The 19,905-nt window shown below is 35.9% G+C and overlaps 1 protein-coding gene across 2 annotated transcripts in view; it reads left to right on the top strand.

Moving 5' to 3' along the window:
• Positions 1 to 19,905, top strand: part of FAM227B (family with sequence similarity 227 member B) — a 261,271-nt gene that overhangs the window by 1,981 nt on the left and 239,385 nt on the right. For both annotated transcript variants that reach the window (XM_070054161.1, XM_070054159.1), the window contains exons 2-3: positions 7,966 to 8,090; positions 15,857 to 15,910. In XM_070054161.1, coding sequence (XP_069910262.1) covers positions 8,043 to 8,090; positions 15,857 to 15,910 — 102 coding nt within the window. In that variant the 5' untranslated portion in view covers positions 7,966 to 8,042. The remainder of the gene's footprint in view (positions 1 to 7,965; positions 8,091 to 15,856; positions 15,911 to 19,905) is intronic.

Genomic DNA, 19,905 nt, shown 5'->3' with positions numbered 1-19,905 from the left:
CAGACATTATCCATTGGTTTTCTCTTGTGGAAGGCAATGGTGTTGTTCTTTTATAATACTACCCCAAGCATGTGAACATTTCCTCTCTTCCAGTTCTACACTCTTCTTGTCTCTCCGTCTCTCAATATAGTGATATCATAGTTTGGGTCAAATCAATTTTTAATATTATCACTAGTAAGTCTAGGTCAATAACATTCAACCCCGAACCACATAGTATACCACAATTATATTAATAAAACTTTTCCTTTCTCTTAATAACTACTGTATTTTGTGTATTCATTAGTAATCTGTTCTTCAGAGATTCTGAAGTGATAAAGCATAAAAATCAAATACATCAATCAATAAAGCAGTTTTTTTGTCCTTATAGATATTCCTGAGAGCATTATAACATTTAGTCAATTTAGGATGATTGATTTCACAGATCCAACATTGTTATACTGTGTTTAGATTCCTTTTTCTTTGTTTAATTCTGTGTGTTATGAAATATGCCCTCTAGTATCTTCCTGAGAAACATAAATGGAAGCATGGGAGAAAATTAATAACCTCCCCTTACAAGATGTCCACATTCTAGTTTCCAGAACAAATGAAAATTTTATATGGCAGAAAAAATCACCTATGCACCTCAATGTCTTGAGGTGGAAAAATTACTCTATTATCTGGGTGAGGTCTCCTAATAAGAGAGAGACAAGAGGTCAAAGAGGGGAGAATGCTCCAGACTTTGAAGTTACAGGAAGGAGCTATGAGGAAAGGAATGTGGGAAATTGCTAGAAGCTGGAGAAGGGAAGGAAGTTGACTCTGCTAGAGTATCAGGAAGGAGCATAGCCCCACAGACCCACTTTAGACTTCTGACCTCCAGAACTATGAGATAACGATCTTGTGTTGTCTTAAGCCACTGTGTGTAATAATTGGTTACAGCAGTAATATGAAAATAACACAGAAATAAATGGGGATTTTTAAACTACCTTGCAAGAAAGATGCAACAGATTTAATTAATGATTAGCTTAAATTTGAATTTATAGATTGAAAGTCATTTTCCTGCAGAATCTCCTAAATTCTTATATTTTTCCTCTGATTCTTGTTTTTCTTAAACATTTTTCTTCTAAAATTTCTTCAGTTTTTGTTCCATAACCTTTTTTTGGAGTATTTAATTTATATCCATTATGTGTACTTTACATTTTGTATTCTCTATTTCTTTATATCATGCTGCTTTTGTTTCAAGAATGCCTTATCTTATAGCACTTTAAGTATCTTAAAGACTGTTTTGAAGTTTCTTTTTGTTCCCCACATTGTCTGTATACAGCTGGATTTTATTCTTAGCTATTTATTTGGGTTTCTATTTTATATTTTTTATCGTAAATACTTGGTAGTCCTTGCTTCAATTTATATTGACGAATAAGAATTAAAGTAAAGACAGAATCTTCATTGTGTCTGAACAGGAATTGTCAAGCATTCACTTTCTTAGTTTATCACTGGGAGTTTCTCAAACATCTATAAGAGAAACAAGACTAATAAAGATAAAGGGAAAAATCAATGAAATTGATGTTATATGTGCACTATCGAGAAATCTAAGAAGGCCAAACTTGGTTCTTTGGAAAGACTAATAAAATTGGTGGAACTTGAGATTGATCAAGACATAAGTACAAATATCAAAAGTTTAAAAACATCATCACTGACCCTACAGATAGCAGATAAGAGAATATTAAGTGTAAAATACTTATGTCAAATACTTGATAATTTTTATTTCCTTGAAAAATAATTTACCAAAATGAATATAAGTATTAATAGAGTATCTGCATGACATTATATTAATTTTGATAAACTGTATCTGTATTAGTCTGCTCAGACTGTCAAAATATAATAGTAGACTGGATGACTTAAACAACAGAAATTTTTTTTCTCATAGATAAAGAGACCAAGGCTCCATCAGGGTTGGTTTATGATAAGACGTTTCTTCTTATATTGTAGGCCACTAACCTTGCACCAGGGCAACATAGTGAACATAATGAATTAAATAATAGTTGAAAACTTCCCAAGCCTTGAAGAGATATAGACATGAAGATATAGGAAGCTCAGAGGAGCTCAACCAAGACTCAACCAAAAAAGACACTTTCCAAGGCATTTTATATCCAAAGTGCTAAAATTTTAGGACACAGAGAGAATCTTAAAGACAGAGACAAAACATTAAGTCACATATAAAGGAAAACCTATTAGACTAATAACAGACTTCTCAACAGAAACCCTACAGGCCAGAAAAGAGTAGGATGATACAGTCAAGGTCTTGAAAGAAAAAAACCTCCAGCCAAGAATATTATATCCAGTGAAGCAATCCTTCATGAATGAGATAGAAGTAAATTATTTCCCAGACAAGAAAAAGCTGAGAGAATTCATCTCACCATGCGAGCCTCACAAGAAAGCCTGAAATGAGACCTACGTTAGATGTAACCTTCATGAAAACAAAACAGTACAAAATTCAATGAAAGAGCAAATGCACAAAAGGGAAACAGAAGGGTATCCAACCTTATGGCAGAAGGCTACCAAAACACAAAAATGATAAGAAAGCAGAAAGAAGTGGAGAATATGTAAAATGCTAAGCAACAAACAAAGGGATGTGGGGTTAGTGCTTACCTATCAGAATTAGCATTGAATGTGAATAGATTAAATTACCCAAAAGATTTAGTAGATTAAAAAAAAAAAAAGACCCAGGTATATACTGTCTACAGATAACTCACTTCACAGGTTAAGATACACATAGAATGAAAGTGAAGGGTTGGAAAAAGATATACCATGCAAATAGAAACCAAAAACAAGTTAGAGTAGCTATATAGTCACATAAAACATACATTTCACATTTTTTAAAATGTGAAAAGAGAGAAGAACATTATATATTGATGAGGATCAACTCAGGAAGATGTAATCATTATAACTGTATATGCATTCAACACAAGACCACTCAGATGTGTAAAACAAATATTATTAGACCTAAAGGGAGAGACACAATCCAATATCATTGTAGTAGGGAACTTTAACACCACAATGTTATAGACATATAATCTAGACAGAAAACTAACAAAGATACGTCAGATTTGAAATATACTATACAGCAAATGGGCTTAATATTTCACCCAACAGCTAGGCTAGACCATATATTAGGTCACAAATCAAGTCTCAGCAGGTTTTTTTTAGGGGATGAAATCCTGGTTTTATTTATTTGAAAGGCAAAGTTACAGAAAGAGCTCTTTCATCTGCTGTTAACTCCGCAGTGGGGAACTATTTATTACCCTCAATAGTTTACTATCTAGTTAAAGCTTAACAAGCAATTTGAATTGTCACATAGCAACAACTTATAGAAACATTTACCAAAAGGCCTGATGTCTTCTATAGATTTTAAGAATACAAGAGTACATATATTTGGAAACATTTATCTTTCACACTTACAAACTTATTTTTTAACAATTATAGTTAAATTACCTAAGAAACTAAAATATTAGATATGCATGGTTACTATCTTAAGTCATGATCTTCCCAGAGAACAACTCTAGAAGCTAAATTTGACTTTATAGGAGTCAATGAACATTGTATCATACCTTTACCTATGTTATTTGTTTTTAGGTTGATATAATAACTTTATAATTCCAAATATCTAACACAAATAGATATAACTTTTGCTTAATCAGCAAACCGAAACACAAACATGTGAAGCACTCTGAAAACATCTTTAGTTTCTTTTTACCAACGAATTTAAAACAACCTCTGAAAACATCTTTAGTTTCTTTTTACCAACGAATTTAAAACAACCTATCTATCAGAGATTTATCCAAGTATTTATGTAACACAAACCAAAAAAACTATTTTGGGTTAATTTAATAGTTTTAATTTATATGAGTGCCCTTTTATCTATAAGTCATTTAGAACAGACCTCTTAACAAAATTTTGCATGTAGATACAACATACAGCATGTACACAGTTATAATGCATTCATAACATACATCACAGGACAGAACAGTAAAGCAGATTCTGTTAACAGCTTTTGAAAATCTTTGACTTCTTTTAAAAAACAACTATCAATCAATTAGAATCACTTCTTGCTCTTAGTTACCTGAATTAACCATACTTTTTTTCAGTTGGAACCTGAAGGAAAAAAAAAAAAAAACTTTACTTGAGCATATAGTTTGTAAAATAACTGTAGTCCCAGTAATTGAATTAGACATTTTCACATGTAAAGAAAATAATATCTTTATTTCAGATTCTGTTAGCACTCTAACAGAGAAATGTTTTTGTTTATTATGTTTATAGTTTCTTGCTCCCCACTGTCAATTTTATCAGGGGCATCTGTAGGAATTTATACAGGTTTTAAGGGATCAGAGTCATCCCTGAGCCTGTGCTCTACCATTGTGGTGAGGGGGAGTCAAAGCTCTGCAGAATTTTTTAAACTAGGAGGGCCTCCTACCATATCTCCTTGGGCATCAATTACTGTAGACACAGCAATTGCAAGGTTTAAGGTATTTACCAAATTTCTAATAAAACCTCTCTAACTGCAGAATAGCATAACAGGTAGGGATCCATTTAACAGCCACCTTTCTTTAAAATCCAACATATATGTAGACCACACAGTATTTCCATAGGACATCATTTCCTTCTTAGTCATAGGCTATCACCTGTAAGCTGCCCAATCAGCCAAGATGCAACCTAGGAGGTTTTTGGATAGAACAGAAATTGAACTGCTCTTGTTTAACCAAAGAGAAAGAAATTCTCACATAACCAACCAACCAAAAGGGTACTATACCAAACCAAATCAAAATCCTCCTTGTAGAGGAACTGAGGTAAAAGTCTTAGAATCTTACCTCCTGCCAACTCAAAAAACTAATGTCATGAAGCCCAAACAGCAGATAGAGAGGATTCCCAGTGTGCACTTACCCAATGCGACTTACTCAGACTTAGAGTCCATCGGCTCCTTACCCATTTCCTCATACCAACAATGCTTTTATAGATAGCTAATGCCTCAGTAGGGAGAGAAGACAATTCCCCCACAGAAAGTGCTCTCAGCAGCTGCTTAAAGTGTCCCTGGAGTCCCATTCACAGGGTCAGCTCACCATAGCAACTCTGGAGTGGGGTACAAGTGGCCATTGCCCTTCCTTGCTGGTATGCGAGTGTTAGGCTACTTGAAGAATACACCCCAACGATTATTTGTTACCAAATAATCAGGCCCTTGCTGTTCTCCACTTGCATAGCCAACTCATCAGAGATAAGCATTGGTAAAAGGAAAGGATTCATTTCAAGAAGCCGACATCATGGGGAAAGAGATATCTCTTGATTCAAAATGTGCTCTTAACCCAAGTCTCAGCAATTTTTTTAAAAACGAAAACATGTGTTTTTTCAGACCACCATGGAATAAACTAGAAAGCAATAAGTACAATAGATGTTTTCAAACCAATGGAAATTGACCAAATGCCCCTGAATCACCAATGGATCATTGGAGAAATTCAACAGAAAATCAAAACTTTTCTTGATTCAAATGAAAATGAAAATTAAACATATCAAAAGCTGTCAGATACAACAAAAAAAAATTGAGAAAGTAAATTTATGCTAATAAGTGCATATTTAAGAATATACAAAGATTTCAAATAATCTAATGATGCATCTTAAGGACTTAGAAAAGAAAGAACAAACCAAGCCCCAAATTAGCAAGAGGCAAGAAGCAATAAATATCAGAGCAGAAATAAAACCCAAAAGTTAAACAGAATGAAAAGCTATTTTTTGAAATGACAGACAAAACTTTAGCTATATTAACAAAAAAGAGAAAAATTTGGGATGATAAAGGAGACATTGCAATTGATTACCACAGAAATAGAATCATAAGAAACTACTTTGATTAACTATGTGCTGGCAAATTTAAAACCTCAAGAAATGAATAAATTCCTGGATATGCACAACTTTCCAAAATTAAATCAAGAATGTATAGAAAATCTAAACAGAACTATAGCAAGTAATAAAATTTAAAAAGTAATTAAAAATATCCCATCAAAGAAAAATATAGGGTCCAGCATTATACCACTCTTTGTGGTGCCAGCTATCCCCTATCAACATCCCTTAACCTAGGTGAATCCATTGTCTGCTTCCAACCCAGCCTTCTTACTATGTTATTGGAAATGCAGCAGGTGATGATCCAAGTGCTTGAGCTCCTGCTGGTCTATGGAAGGAGGAGGAGGATGGAGTTTCTGACTCCTGGCTTCAACCTGGCTTAGTCCTGGCTGTTGCAGCCTTTTGGGGAGTGAATCAGTGGTTGTAAAATCTCTATATCTCTCTATCTTTCCAATAGCCAAGCCAAAAAATAAAAATAAAAAAAAATCAAGGAGGAGCCATCACAATACCTGATTTCAAAGTATGTAACAAAGCTATGGTAATTAAAAAAGCAGTGTGGTACTTGAATAAAAATCCACACATAAATCAATGGAACAGAATAGAAAACCCAGAAATTAATTCACATACATAAAACCAACTGGGTTTTTCACAATGGTGCCAAGAAATTTATTATACAAGGGATCTTTTCTTTAGATTTATTTTATTTATTTGAAAGGCAGAGTTACAGAGAGACAGAGAGAGATCTTCTATCCGCTGGTTCCTTCCCCAAATGGCCACAATGGCAAGGGCTGGGCCAGGTCATAGCCAGGAGCCAGGAGCTCCATCTAATTTCCCATATAGGTGGCAGGGTCCTAACTACTCGAGCCATCATCTGTTGCTTTTCCAGGCATGTTATCAGGGAGCTGGATTAGAAGCAGGGTAACCGGGACTCAAACAGGTACTCAGATATGAAATGCTGGTATCCCAGTGGGAGCTTAACCCACTACACCACAATGCTGGCTCTTCTATTTTTATTTTAGTCAGAATACATACTGTTAAATTTAAATTATTTTGACATTTTTAGGTTAAGTTGTTTGATAATGTTCAAATGTTTTTCATCCTTTCTGATTTGTGTCTACGTATGTACCTGATTCACCAATTATTCATAGAGGTTTGTTATATCTCCAACTGTAATTGTGGTTTTGTCTATATTTCCCTTTATTTTTTCAATGTCTACTACATTTATTCTAAATTATGCAAACACTTTCAGCACTGGTGTGTCTTCTTAATGAATTGACATTTTTTTCACTATAAAACATGTTTATCAACGTCTGGTAATACTCCTTGTCTTGAAGTCTACTTAGTACTTAGTATGATGATAATATAGCCATGCCAAATTTCTTATGATTAGTATACTCATAGACCTATAATATCCACTTGTTTCTTTTTTAGAATTTCTAATCATCTTGAAATATATAATAACTTTATGCACGATTATCCAACCTATGTTGTAAAAATCTTTAATATATTTATGGTAGCTATTTCAGAGTCCTTGGCTGCTAATTGTAACTGGTTTCTGAGTTAATTGGGTTATGTTCACAGTGTTTTCCATGACTTAGGGTCCTGTTTTCCTCTTTCTTTGTATGTCTTATTTATTGTGTGTTTACACATTATGTAGAGAAGCTTATAGAAGCTGAAACTTATTTTTGCTTGTTTTCAGAGAAGACAAGACCTTTCCTTTCTTTGGTATTTAGAGTCTGACCTTTTAGAATCCTCTGGGAGTTGAGCTGAGTTCAAGAATTTACAATAGCTTTAATTAGATTAACTTCACATGTGATTAGCTCAACCTCCAACCTCTTTCCCTCAAGGTCACCTCTTATATCTTTTGAATATTTGAGCTTGATGTAGGTTGGACTGAAGTTTTAGATAATGTTGGTTCAACGTTGGGGTCAACTCTGTTAAAGTTGTAGAATCTAATAACTGGAAAAGTATGGTCCTGTACAGTTTCTCTCTTTTCATATTGTCCTCCACTGCCACTATCATAAAAAAAAAAAAAAAAGTGGGGTTTGGAGGAAGGGAAGAAGGAATTGGCTAAGTCATTTGTGTTTACATTTGTATATCTTTCAGATTCCAGTTTGTTCCCCCAAATCACTTATGTCTAAGGCCTTGCTGATTTCTCTTCATCTCTGCAAAATTACTGCACCATGGCAGGCCAGCAGAAACATCAATGGATGGCCACAGGTGGCTCACAGGTAAGGAAACTGCCACAGCATTATGGTTGCTTATAAAGAGCTTGCTTTTTTCTGATTTCAAGTCATCAAGGCTTCCAAGGAAGGGTCAGGTTATGGGCTTGTGACTTCTACATTTAGGATAGAATCTCATGCTGAAAATGACCCCTTGCCCCTGATTTAATGCTCTTGTATTACCATCTTTAAATTCTTAATGATTTTTGAACAAAGGACTCTGAATTTCCACAAATAATGTAATTAAGCCTGCTTAGTAACATCCACTATTTTTCACTAACCTCACAGAGAAGTATGCTTTTTATTTTGTCTATGTTTCTCTTGCATTCTTCTATACCCTACCAAAAGTAGAAGTCTGTTTAAGTTATGCCTAGCCTCCTTTTAGCTTTATCCTGAAAGATAAAGAATTTTACATTGAAATTAGCTGGAATTTTTTTATACAAATTTCAATTCCTTAATTCAATTTTTCTAATTCCCATTAATTGAAATTTGTCTATTTTTCAATTCTTTGTACTAGAAGTAGTTTGACAGCCATTATAAGAAAAAAAAAGTCAACATCTAAATTGTTTTAATTAGGGTTTTTTTATATTCTGGGCATCTAAAACTATACTGCTAGGGCTTCTGCCCCTCATGTGGACAGTGACTGAGGAGCCATGTGCGAGAGAACCAAGGAACCTCATTGAACCCTAGGAATGCCCTTGATGCATGACACTGATAACATCCACTGCAGTGAAAGGACCACAATGTGACATCCAACTGAAATTAATGCTGAAATAATCCACCAAACTGATAACTAAAGAAACATCCTCTGGAGCTGCAGGCTCCTGGCTTTGGCCTGGCCCACCCTTGGCAGTTGGTGCCATTTGGGGAGTGAACCAGTGGATGGAAGATCTCACTCTCTTTCTCTCTGACTCTCCCTCTCTTTCTTGAACTATTTCAAATATATAATTTTTAAAAAAAAATTTAATACTAACACAATTGATAGATAATATGGTACAATAATCATAAAGATTTTTAATATTTGGTTAACATATATTAGTTTAAGTGTTTAAATGAAATAAAATATAATCAGCTAAAATATTTGGTAAGGTTCACTATTTGTGTAATTGGTGACTCATTAGGTACTAGAAATTATTAGCCGATATTTAAAATATGATGACAACTACTATGTTTCATAGGTGGCTCCTTTCAATTCTATTTATCTTTAGCCTCTTTTTATTTTTCAGAATTAAAGTTTTTATGGAATTAAAGTTTCTACTTAATGTGCCAACAGGCATTCCTGATCAATTAAAATGAACCCTCAGGGACAGGTGTTTGGCACGGCTTTAGGATGACACTTAGTATGCCCACAGCCCATGTCAGAGTATCTGAGTTCCGGTCTGGCTCCACTCCCAATTCCAGATTCCTGTGTTACTCACCCTGGATGCAGCGGGTGATTGGTCAAGTAGCTGGGCCCTGCCATCTATGTGAGAGACCCAATTTAATTCCTGGCTCCTGACTTCAGCTTGGCCAGCCTCAGCTGTTGGAGGCATTTATGAAGTGAGCCAGCAGACAAGAGACTCTCTCTCTCTCTCCTTCTCCCTTTCAAATAAATCAAATAAAAATTTTAAATTTCCATTTTTTTTCTTTAATATTTAAAATTTTATAAATGGATTTTGTGATTTGTGTAGCAGAAAAAAAAAAAAAAAACAAGAACTGTCAGGAAAAGCAAAAATGAATTCATCTTAACAGTTGTAAGGACTATTGAGGCTGTGGAATCAAGATGGTGTACCAGAGATAAAGAATTTGAATAGGGGAGGAAAATGGAAAGCCCTGGAAACTACTAAATATTTAGATATGACAGCGTATAAGAACCATAGCAGAATTCCATTCAATAAGTGGAGTTAGAAGTTATCACCAAGTAAACAGTATAAAATAAAATTAACCTGATACATTGAGGGCTTCAGAAATAGAGTTTTAAAATTCTCCAGTATTTAGATAGCAGTTAGGTTTTAGAATAAAGATTTATTTTTTAAAGAAAAAAAGATATATTTATTTGTTTGAAAGAGTGAGAGGGGGAAAGAGGGAGAGAGGGAGAAAGAGAGAGCTCCTGCATTCAATGTTTGCTCCCCAGATGGCCACAATGGCTGCCCCAGCTGAAGCCTGGAACCACTAGCTTCTTTTGGGTCTCCCTCATAGGTGCAGGGGCCAAACATTTGGGCCATCCTATGGTGCTTTCCTAGGCACATTAGCAGGGAACTGGATTGAAAGTGGACCAACAGGACTCGAACCACTGTCCATATGTTAAGCCAGAATGGCAGATGGCAGCTTAACCCATTGCACCATAGCACCATAGCACCAGCCCCTAGAGAACGAGAGACATTTCTTTCTTTCTTTCTTTTTTTTTTTATTTTATTTTTTGACAGGCAGAGTGGACAGTGAGAGAGAGAGAGACAGAGAGAGGGGTCTTCCTTTGTTGTTGGTTCACCCTCCAATGGCCGCCGCGGCTGGTGCGCTGCGGCTGGCGCACGGTGCTGATCCGATGGCAGGAGCCAGGTACTTATCCTGGTCTCCCATGGGGTGCAGGGCCCGGGTACTTGGGCCATCCTCCACTGCACTCCCGGGCCACAGCAGAGAGCTGGCCTGGAAGAGGGGCAACCGGGACAGAATCCGGTGCCCCGACCGGGACTAGAACTAAGTGTGCCGGCACCACAAGGCGGAGGATTAGCCTAGTGAGCCATGGAGCCGGCTGAGAGACATTTCTTAAGGAAAACACAAAGCATTAATATAAAATATTGATATATTTATCTTTATTGAAGTTAAGAAGTCATATCATTGGAAAACAACTTAAAGAATGAAAGTAAGTTAAAACCAACAAAGAACATATTTTATACATTGAACGGATGGTAACAAGAATGACAAAACTATATAAACCAATAAGAAATCACTGCTAAGCAAGCTTAAAAATTAGAAAAGGAGGATAAGCATTTCACAAAAGAGAAAAAAGTTAATGAAATAAAAAAATGTAGAATACATTCACGGGCAGTTGTGGCACACTGGTTAAGCCTCTGCTTGGGACACCCACACCCTATGCTGGAGTGCTGGTTTGATTCCCGGCTGCTCCGCTTCTGATCCAGCTTCCTCCTAATGCACCTGGGAGGCAGAGGGATCGAGTAATGTGTTTCCTTCCACGCATGTGGGAGATCAAGATAAGGTTCCAGGCTCTTCTGGTTTGGCCTGGCCCAGCCCTGGCTGATGGGGCATTTGGGGAGTGAACTAGAAGATGGAAGATTTATTTCTATTTCTTTCTGCCCCAAGTAGATGAAAATCAGTAAATATTAAAAAAAAATTTAAAAATATATCAATATTTTGGTGGGAAAAGAATTAAAGGCCACATAAATAAATGATATACTATTCTAATAAATGATTAAAATTAAAGTATTTAACATTAAAAAAAAAAAAAAAAAGAAAAAAAAAAAGAAACATCCTCAGCAAAAGCCATCAGTCCATGAAAGCCGCCCTTTAAAGTCATCCACTATGCTGATGTTCAAGTAGTAGTCCAGGGACATAAGAAGTATGAACAAATAAGATAATATAAGACACCAAAAGGAACAGAGTAATAATTTAGTATAAAAATATAAACAAAGGGAGATTGATAAAATGCCTGATAATGAATTTAAAAGAAGTATTGTAAGTCTAAACAAAGAGATACAAGAGAATATAGATAGTTAAATGAAATTGACAAATTCAAAAAAATGAGATCTTTTTCAAAAAATATTTATTTATTTGAAATTCAGAATTACAGAGAGAGAGAGAGAGAAAGACAGAGAGAAATCTTCCATCTGCTGATTCACTTCCCAAATGGCCACAATGGCCAGAGCTGGGCCGATCCAAAACCAGGAGCAAGGAGCTTCTTCTGGGTCTCCTTCATGGTTCCAGGATTCCTAAGGACTTGGACCATCTTCTTTCACTTTCCCAGGTGCGTTAGCAGGGAGCTATATCAGAAGTGGAGTAGCCACGACTCTAACTGACACCGACATGGGCTGCTGGCACTGGAGTCAGTAGCTTTACCCATCATGCTAGAGCACCAGCCCTCAAAGTGTTAAAAAAAAGAATGAAATATAAATCTTTAAGAACTTAGTAAGTCAAATAAAAAACGCAATTAAAACCTGTCAACAATAAATCAGATCAGTTAGACGAAGCAGTATCTTAACATGAAGTCAAATTTTTTGAAATATCTCAGACAAAAAGCAGAATGGAGACAACCTCAAAGATTGTTGAGATACAATTAAACAAAACAATATTTGCATGCTTGGGACCCCTGTGGGAAAAGGGAAAGGCACAGAATAATCTATTGAATAAAATAGTAACTTTAAAACTTTCACAAACTGGAGGAAGATGAGGACATCCAAGTACAGAAGGTTCATAGGATTCCAAAAAGACATGGTCAGAAAGTACCAATACTATGACACATTACAGTCATATTCACAAATTTACACCAAAAACAATTCTAAAATTTATAAGAAAAAAGCACCAGGTCACTCTTAAGAAATTCTCCATTGGATTAACAGCAGATTTTTCAACAGAAACCTTATCTGCCAAGACAAAATGGAATGGTATATCCAAGTTCTGAATGCAAATAGCTGTCAACCAAAATTACTTTACCAGTGAAGTTATCTTTCATAAATGAAGGTGAAATGAAGACTTCCCATTACCAGCATACCAGACTTAGGATACTTCAGCATGTCCTATATATAGAAGCAAACACAGCGAACATCATGAAAATAGGTGAAAGCATAAAATCATCTAGAAAAAGAACAATGGACATTCAAAAAAAAACAAAGAAATATTTAAAAACAAGACTAAACTATTACTTATCAATAATAACTTTGAATGAAAATGGATTAAATTCCCCAATTAAAAGGTACAGACTGGCTGAATGGTTTTAAGAAACAATGTACTCTGGGGCCTGCACTGTGGCACAGTGGGTTAAAGCCCTGGCCTGCAGCACTGGCATCCCATATGGGTGCTGGTTCGAATCCCAGCTTCTCTATTTCTGATCCAGCTCTCTGCTATGGCTTGGGAAATCAGTAGAAGATAGCCCAAATCCTTGGGTCCGTGCAACCATATGGGAGATCCAGTGGAAGCTCCTGGCTCCTGGCTTCAGATCGGTGCAGCCCCGGCTATTGCAGCCGATTGAGGAGTGGACCAGCAGTTGGAAGACCTCTCTCTCACTGCCTTTCCTTTTCTCTCTGTAATGCTGACTTTCAAATAAATAAATAAATCTTTAAAAATTTAAGAGAGACATGTGAATATTACTAGTCATCAAGGAAATGCAATTCAAAACCACAGTGATGTACCATCTTATTCCAGTTAGAATGGCTTATAAACAAGAAGAAAAAAGAGGCCGACTCCATGTTTGCAGAAGGGTAATATTCTCCCTGTGGCACTGGCATCCCATAAGGGCACTGGTTCTAGTCCCGGCTGCCCTTCTTCCAATCCAGCTCTCTGCTATGGTCTGGGAAAGCAGTAGAAGATGGCCCAAGTCCTTGTGGCCCTTCACCCTTGTGGGAAGCTGGGAAGAAACACCTGGTTCCTAACTTCAGATCAGCGCAGCTCCAGCTGTTGGGGCCATCTGGAAGGAAGACCTTTCTCTCTGTCTCCCCCTCTAACTCTACCTTTCAAATAAATAAATAAAATATTAAAAAAAAAAAAAACAAGAAAAAAATAAATGAGGCAAGGATGTGGAGAAAAGGGAACCATTGATACACTCTTGATCTTAATGCAAATTAATACAGATATGGAGAACAGCATGGAAGTTCTTCTATAAACCAAAATTAGATGTATCAATCATCTATCCCTTTTCTGGATATGGTTAAAAGGAAATTAAATCAATGTATGAAAGAGACACCTGGTACTCCCATGTAGGTTGCAGCACTATTCACAATAACCACTATATGGAATCAACTTATGTGTTTGTTGATGGATGAAAAGGTTAAGAAAATATGGAATATATGCACAATGGAATATTGTTCTGTGATAAGGAAAAGAAATTCTGACAAATTCATGAAAATGAGTGGAACTGGAGATCATTCTGTTAAGTAGAACATGGATGTAATGGGTTCTGGTGTCTTGAAGCACAGTACAGTTCAGTGACTATAGATATTGATACTGTATTATGTTCTTTATAAAGGACTGGAACAGAAAAGCTGGTGGGCTCTAAAAACAGAAAGATAAAGAAATAAGAAGGCTAATTGCCTGGTATGATCCATTTATATTGTGTGTATGTGTTGAACTATTGCACTATTCTCCTTAAGAATTTTGAGTTGTACATTAAAACAAAATTTAAAAATAAATTTAAAATGCACATGTAAACTGCTAGTTCCATATAACTAAATTATCCCTGAGGGTATTTATTGAACATTTTCTCTGTCTGTCTCCAAGCCTTTCGTGCACACTGTGTCTTGTATCCCTCACCCTTCTCAGTCTCGCTAGCACTAGGGAGCCATGTTTTTGTAAAATTTTCTTGACAGCTCTATTCATCTTTGCTCCTGTCTGAACACTTATTTGCTATAATGGCTTCCACAGATACCCTTCATTGTACTGTTATTGTATTGCCAGTTATAAATTTAGTTAGAGCCATTATATATATCAAACAATATTGAGAATAAAATATTCTTTCAACCTTAAATATGAATTTTTTCAGAACATGGCCCTGTGGTTTTATAATTTTAGCTGTTTTATTTATTAATGTAAAATATATTTTATAAAGAAAAATGAGGTGTAATCTATCCAGCTATGTCATTGTGAATATTAAGTTACTAGACTTCCAAAATTCTTATTTTCACTTTCTTTTCACTGGTTTTTCATTCTCTAGAAGTGTTTTCATTATTACTTCTCAAATAGCTATACATTTCTGACATTCATCTACTAATTTACTCTTAATTTTTGCATACTGTAAGTACTTCTTATGCACTGACTATGCCACAGCCACTGTGTGAAATTTAGACAGTTCAGTCATGATTACACCATAGTCTCTGTGTTCTTACTCATATGAATCTGCTCTATGTTACTATGCAGAAACATCTGGGGAGTCAAAGAAGGCTTCCTGAGAAAAGTGACTTTTAATTTGATACTTAAAGTAAGAGTTAAATATATAAAGAAAGCATTGGAGAGATGTTGGGACTGAGAAGCTTCTAAGCAGAAGGAAAAATGTGTACAAAGTCTCCAAGGCAAAAATGACCAAGGTGTGGTCTCCATTAAAATTAATGTGTGTAATAGTGAATACATTTTCAATTCACAATAAAACTACTAATACAAATGATACTATTACTTATTAGACTGAAACATCCTAATATTTAAATTGTAAGTTAAATATTTAAATTATATTCACCATGTCACCATGCCTTTCTAAAATAATTCATCAGCAAGAGGAATTTATTATTATATTTTTGGCCATGGATTTATTATGGACATCATCCACAATGGTTCTAAATTTCTTGGAACTCTTGTAGGAATTTTAAATGAGGACATTTAACAAGATTCATGTGAAGTTTTTCTCTAGGGGCAGTGTATAAGAGAGAAGGGTTTTGCAAAATTTGGTTTGGAACTTCAGAATTTAAAGTTATCTATGTTCCTTTTCAAAGCGCAGGGACCTTATAAATGGAATATTTTATAATGTATTACAGCTCTGAAAATTTTAACCTAGTAGAGTATCAAATTTAAATAAATTATATATAAATATTATGAGCAACCTGAATTTATGCCAATGAGCAATGTTGATTTTATTTCATTAGAAAATGCAAGAACCTCCAAAAAGCATTGAAGAATTCTTAAAGCTTCAAAACTGTGTAAGTAGAACATCCTATTTTATATGCCAATACATCCTTTAAAAATACCAGTATTTTGAAGTATAATATGAAGACCTAGAAAAGATTTTAAGAATAGAAATTCAAAAAAAATATTTCAATTAGGGAGGTGTTTATCAATATTAATCTCCCTTCAGTAGGATCTATGTTGTAGCCATTCCCTCAAGGCAATGCTTAATTATTTTTCTTACATTTTAAAAGCTCTAGCCCTATAGAAACATTCTGTGTAGTTTTTGCCAATGTAAGATTTTTATCTTATATATTTACACCTTGAAGACTGACAGGTGTGCTTACCTCATTTATCTATGATCCATGACTAAGATTTAATGTAATTTGTAGAGGTATTCATTAATATTCCTTGACTGTTGAATCACAGTGAAGTATCTCTCATGTTGAAAGCTCCAACTTCTGTCATTATTTGCAACTACTGGCTTTGTCTGGAGTTACTGGATTAGCTAAAGAGTTTTCCCTTGTCAGGTTTGTTTGGTATTGAGGAGTGTCAAGTAAGGGCCAGGATAAAGATGTTAGTGTGGAAGTCAGGAGAAAAGGTAGCTTTTTAATGAAGAACATTTGAATTTGTGTGAATTGGGGATACAAATAATTTGTATTTCTTTATGCTTAAGTATAAACAGAAGCATAATTTGATATAACAAAACTATTGACAATTTGATTTCAGAAATAATTATTTTGAACATGTATTCTCTGTTCTTATATCTATTTAAATAGATTTTCCCCCGATGTTTTGGAAAATGTTGTGTCGTCCCTTTATAGGTACAAATAGAAAATGAAAACATTCCTAGCCTGCAAAAGTTTATTTCAATCACTGTGATAGAGCCAAATATTCATAGTACTTTTGGGACAAGCTTTTTGCAGCTACTTTGTTTTAAATAGTGGTAGAGATGTCCTGAAACTTAATGACAATGTTTATGGTCTTTTTAATATTGAAGGGAAGGGATTATAGTTAACATTAATCTCTGGCCATTGCAGTCATTTGAGGAGTGTACCAGCAGATGGAAGACCTCTCTTTCTGGCTCTACTTCTCTCTGTAACTCTTTCAAATAAATAAAATAATTATTTAAAAAAGTAATAGAGACTTTTAGATAATACCATCATTATACCTGTTTCAGGACCCATGATTTTTAGGTGAAAATCTTTGATTATTTGAAGTGGAAAGCTCAAAACTCCTCTGTTTAAATTGAGAATGTAACCAATCAAATCAAGATGGTAGGTGTGTGCCAGACCTGACTAAATATAGAATAAAATAAAAATCAAAGTGAAAATCAAAACACATGTCATTTTAATTATATATGTTAGTGTATCATTGTATGCAAACAGCATATTTATATTTGTGTTTTCAAAGGCTCTATCTAGGGGTTAATTTTCTGGCATAACTATTAACACTGCTGCCTGCAACCATGACATCCTGTATGGGCATTGGTTTATATCCCAGTGCTTAAGCCCCTGCTATCCATGCGGGAGACCAAGAAGAAGCTCCAGGCTTAGTCCTGGCTCTACCCTGGCGATTATGGCCACTCGGGGAGTGAACTAGCTGATGGAATACCTCTCTGTCTCTCCCTTTCTCTGCAACTCTGACTTTCAAATAAATAGGTAAATCCTCCCTCCGCCTTTTTTAAAAAAAGGCTCTATCTATAACCTGCAATTATTTACACTTATAATTTGATAACACATTTCATAATTTATGGGTTTATTTTAAATATATTTTATTGTCTGTGTTTCCCAGCCAAATACTCAAATTCTGTAGTTATTTTATCAAGGCCTTTCCACATCTGTGCATTGCCAAACTATTGGATATTTGAGATTATCCAGGAATAAAATGACTAGATGCTGGCCGGCGCCGCGGCTCACTAGGCTAATCCTCCGCCTTGTGGCGCTGGCACACCGGGTTCTAGTCCCGGTTGGGGCGCCGGATTCTGTCCCAGCTGCCCCTCTCCCAGCTCTCTGCTGTGGCCAGGGAGTGCAATGGAGGATGGCCCAAGTCCTTGGGCCCTGCACCCCATGGGAGACCAGGAGAAGTACCTGGCTCCTGCCATCAGATCAGCGCAGTGCGCCAGCTGCAGTGCACCGGCCACGGCGGCCACTGGAGGGTGAACCAACAGCAAAGGAAGACCTTTCTCTCTGTCTCTCTCTCTCACTGTCCACTCTGCCTGTCAAAAAAAAAAAAAAAAAAAGACTAGATGCTTAATAGTTTGCTTGCTGGACAAAGTTTTTGTGTATAGTCAAGTAAGAAAGAAATAATTCTACTGATTCATTTAGGAAATTCTTTTAGTACCTTCTATGTACAAAGCATATAGACATTTATGATATGTCAGTGAATAAAACCAAAGATGTCTACCCTCATGAAGCTGTTATTATTTTAGAATTGAGGCATATTGTAAGGAAATAAATGAATAAAACACAAGAGAAGTGAAAAATATATCCTAAACTGCTTATGACTTTTTGAAAAGATTATTTTATTTTCTTCTTTGCTTATAAACTACAAAACTGGAGGTATATGTATAGTAGTGTGGTCTTTTAGAACAGAGTAGTTCGGTGTTAGATTTCCTATGTTCAAACCTTGACCCTGCTGAAGCAATAGAACAGAATCTGCAATCTACATGTTAGCTGTTGGTTTCTTAAAAAAAATATTTCTTTGACAGCAGAGTTAGAGAAAGAGGGAGGGAAGGAGAGATTGACTGACAGGCAGACAGATCTTCCATCTGCTGGTTCACTCCCCAAATAGCTGCAACAACCAGGGCTTGGCCAGGCCAAAGCCAGGTGCCTGGAGCTTCACCTGAGTCTCCTACATGGGTTCAGGGGTCCAAGCACCCGGGCCATCTTCCGCTGCTTTCCTAGGTGCGGTAACAGGGAGTTGAGTTGAAAGGGGAGTGCCAGGACTCAACCTTGTGTTCATATAGGGTAATGGTATTACAGGTGGTGGTTTAACCTGCTGTACTACAGTGCTGGCCACCATTAGCCATTAGGTATTTTTTATAATTTATCTTTTGTCACATGATCTAAAGGCCTCCCTTTTTTGCCATTTACTATCCATTTCTAAATCTCTTTTATAATTGTAATACTTTCCTCTCTATCTCTTGTTATAGATCTATGTACCTTTTTATTTCAGTAATTTGTATACTTTGATTATGTATGTAACAGTTGTTACATTCTTCCCATGTTACTCACCCTTAACTTTATTGCCATTTGTTTCTATTTTTATATTTCATTTGTATAGCATGCTGTCATTTTTTTTTTTTTTGACAGGCAGAGTGGACAGTGAGAGAAAGAGACAGAGAGAAAGGTCTTCCTTTGCCTTTGGTTCACCCTCCAATGGCCGCCGCGCTGCGGCCAGTGCACCGCTGATTCGATGGCAGGAGCCAGGTACTTCTGGTCTCCCATGGGGTGCAGGGCCCAAGGACTTGGGCCATCCTCCATTGCACTCCCTGGCCACAGCAGAGAGCTGGCCTGGAAGAGGGGCAGCTGGGACAGAATCCAGCGCCCCGACCGGGACTAGAACCCGGTGTGCCAGCGCCTCAAGGCGGAGGATTAGCCTAGTGAGCTGCAGCGCCGGCTGGCATGCTGTCATTCTATTTCATCATTGTCACCTCTATTATCCTATTCATTTATTTATTTTGTGAATTTTTACTACCTATTTATCAGGTATTTTTCTGGGTATATAGATATAGCAATGAGCAAAACAGGCAATAATTCCTATCCTTGTGAAGTTTATATCACCCTCACACTTCAGCCCCATTTCTTTCATATTGTCACACTTTTTATTCCTTTTTACTTCTTCAGATATTAAAGGTTGGTTCCAATTCCTTTCTTATCTATATATCACATTTGATCTTCAATGTTATTTACTTCTTATTCTAAATCTTCTTCTTTTTTCTTTCATAAACTTATCTAGTAGCACTTTAATTCATCATTTTATATATCATCAGTGCCAGTTTTTGTTAAGAGACTTACTAGGTTTGTAA

Source organism: Oryctolagus cuniculus, chromosome 12 (assembly GCF_964237555.1).
Source record: "Oryctolagus cuniculus chromosome 12, mOryCun1.1, whole genome shotgun sequence".
NCBI classification, from domain to species: domain Eukaryota; kingdom Metazoa; phylum Chordata; class Mammalia; order Lagomorpha; family Leporidae; genus Oryctolagus; species Oryctolagus cuniculus.
The sequence above is the reverse complement of the archived record's forward strand: the minus strand, read 5'-3'. Positions and strand labels throughout refer to the sequence as shown.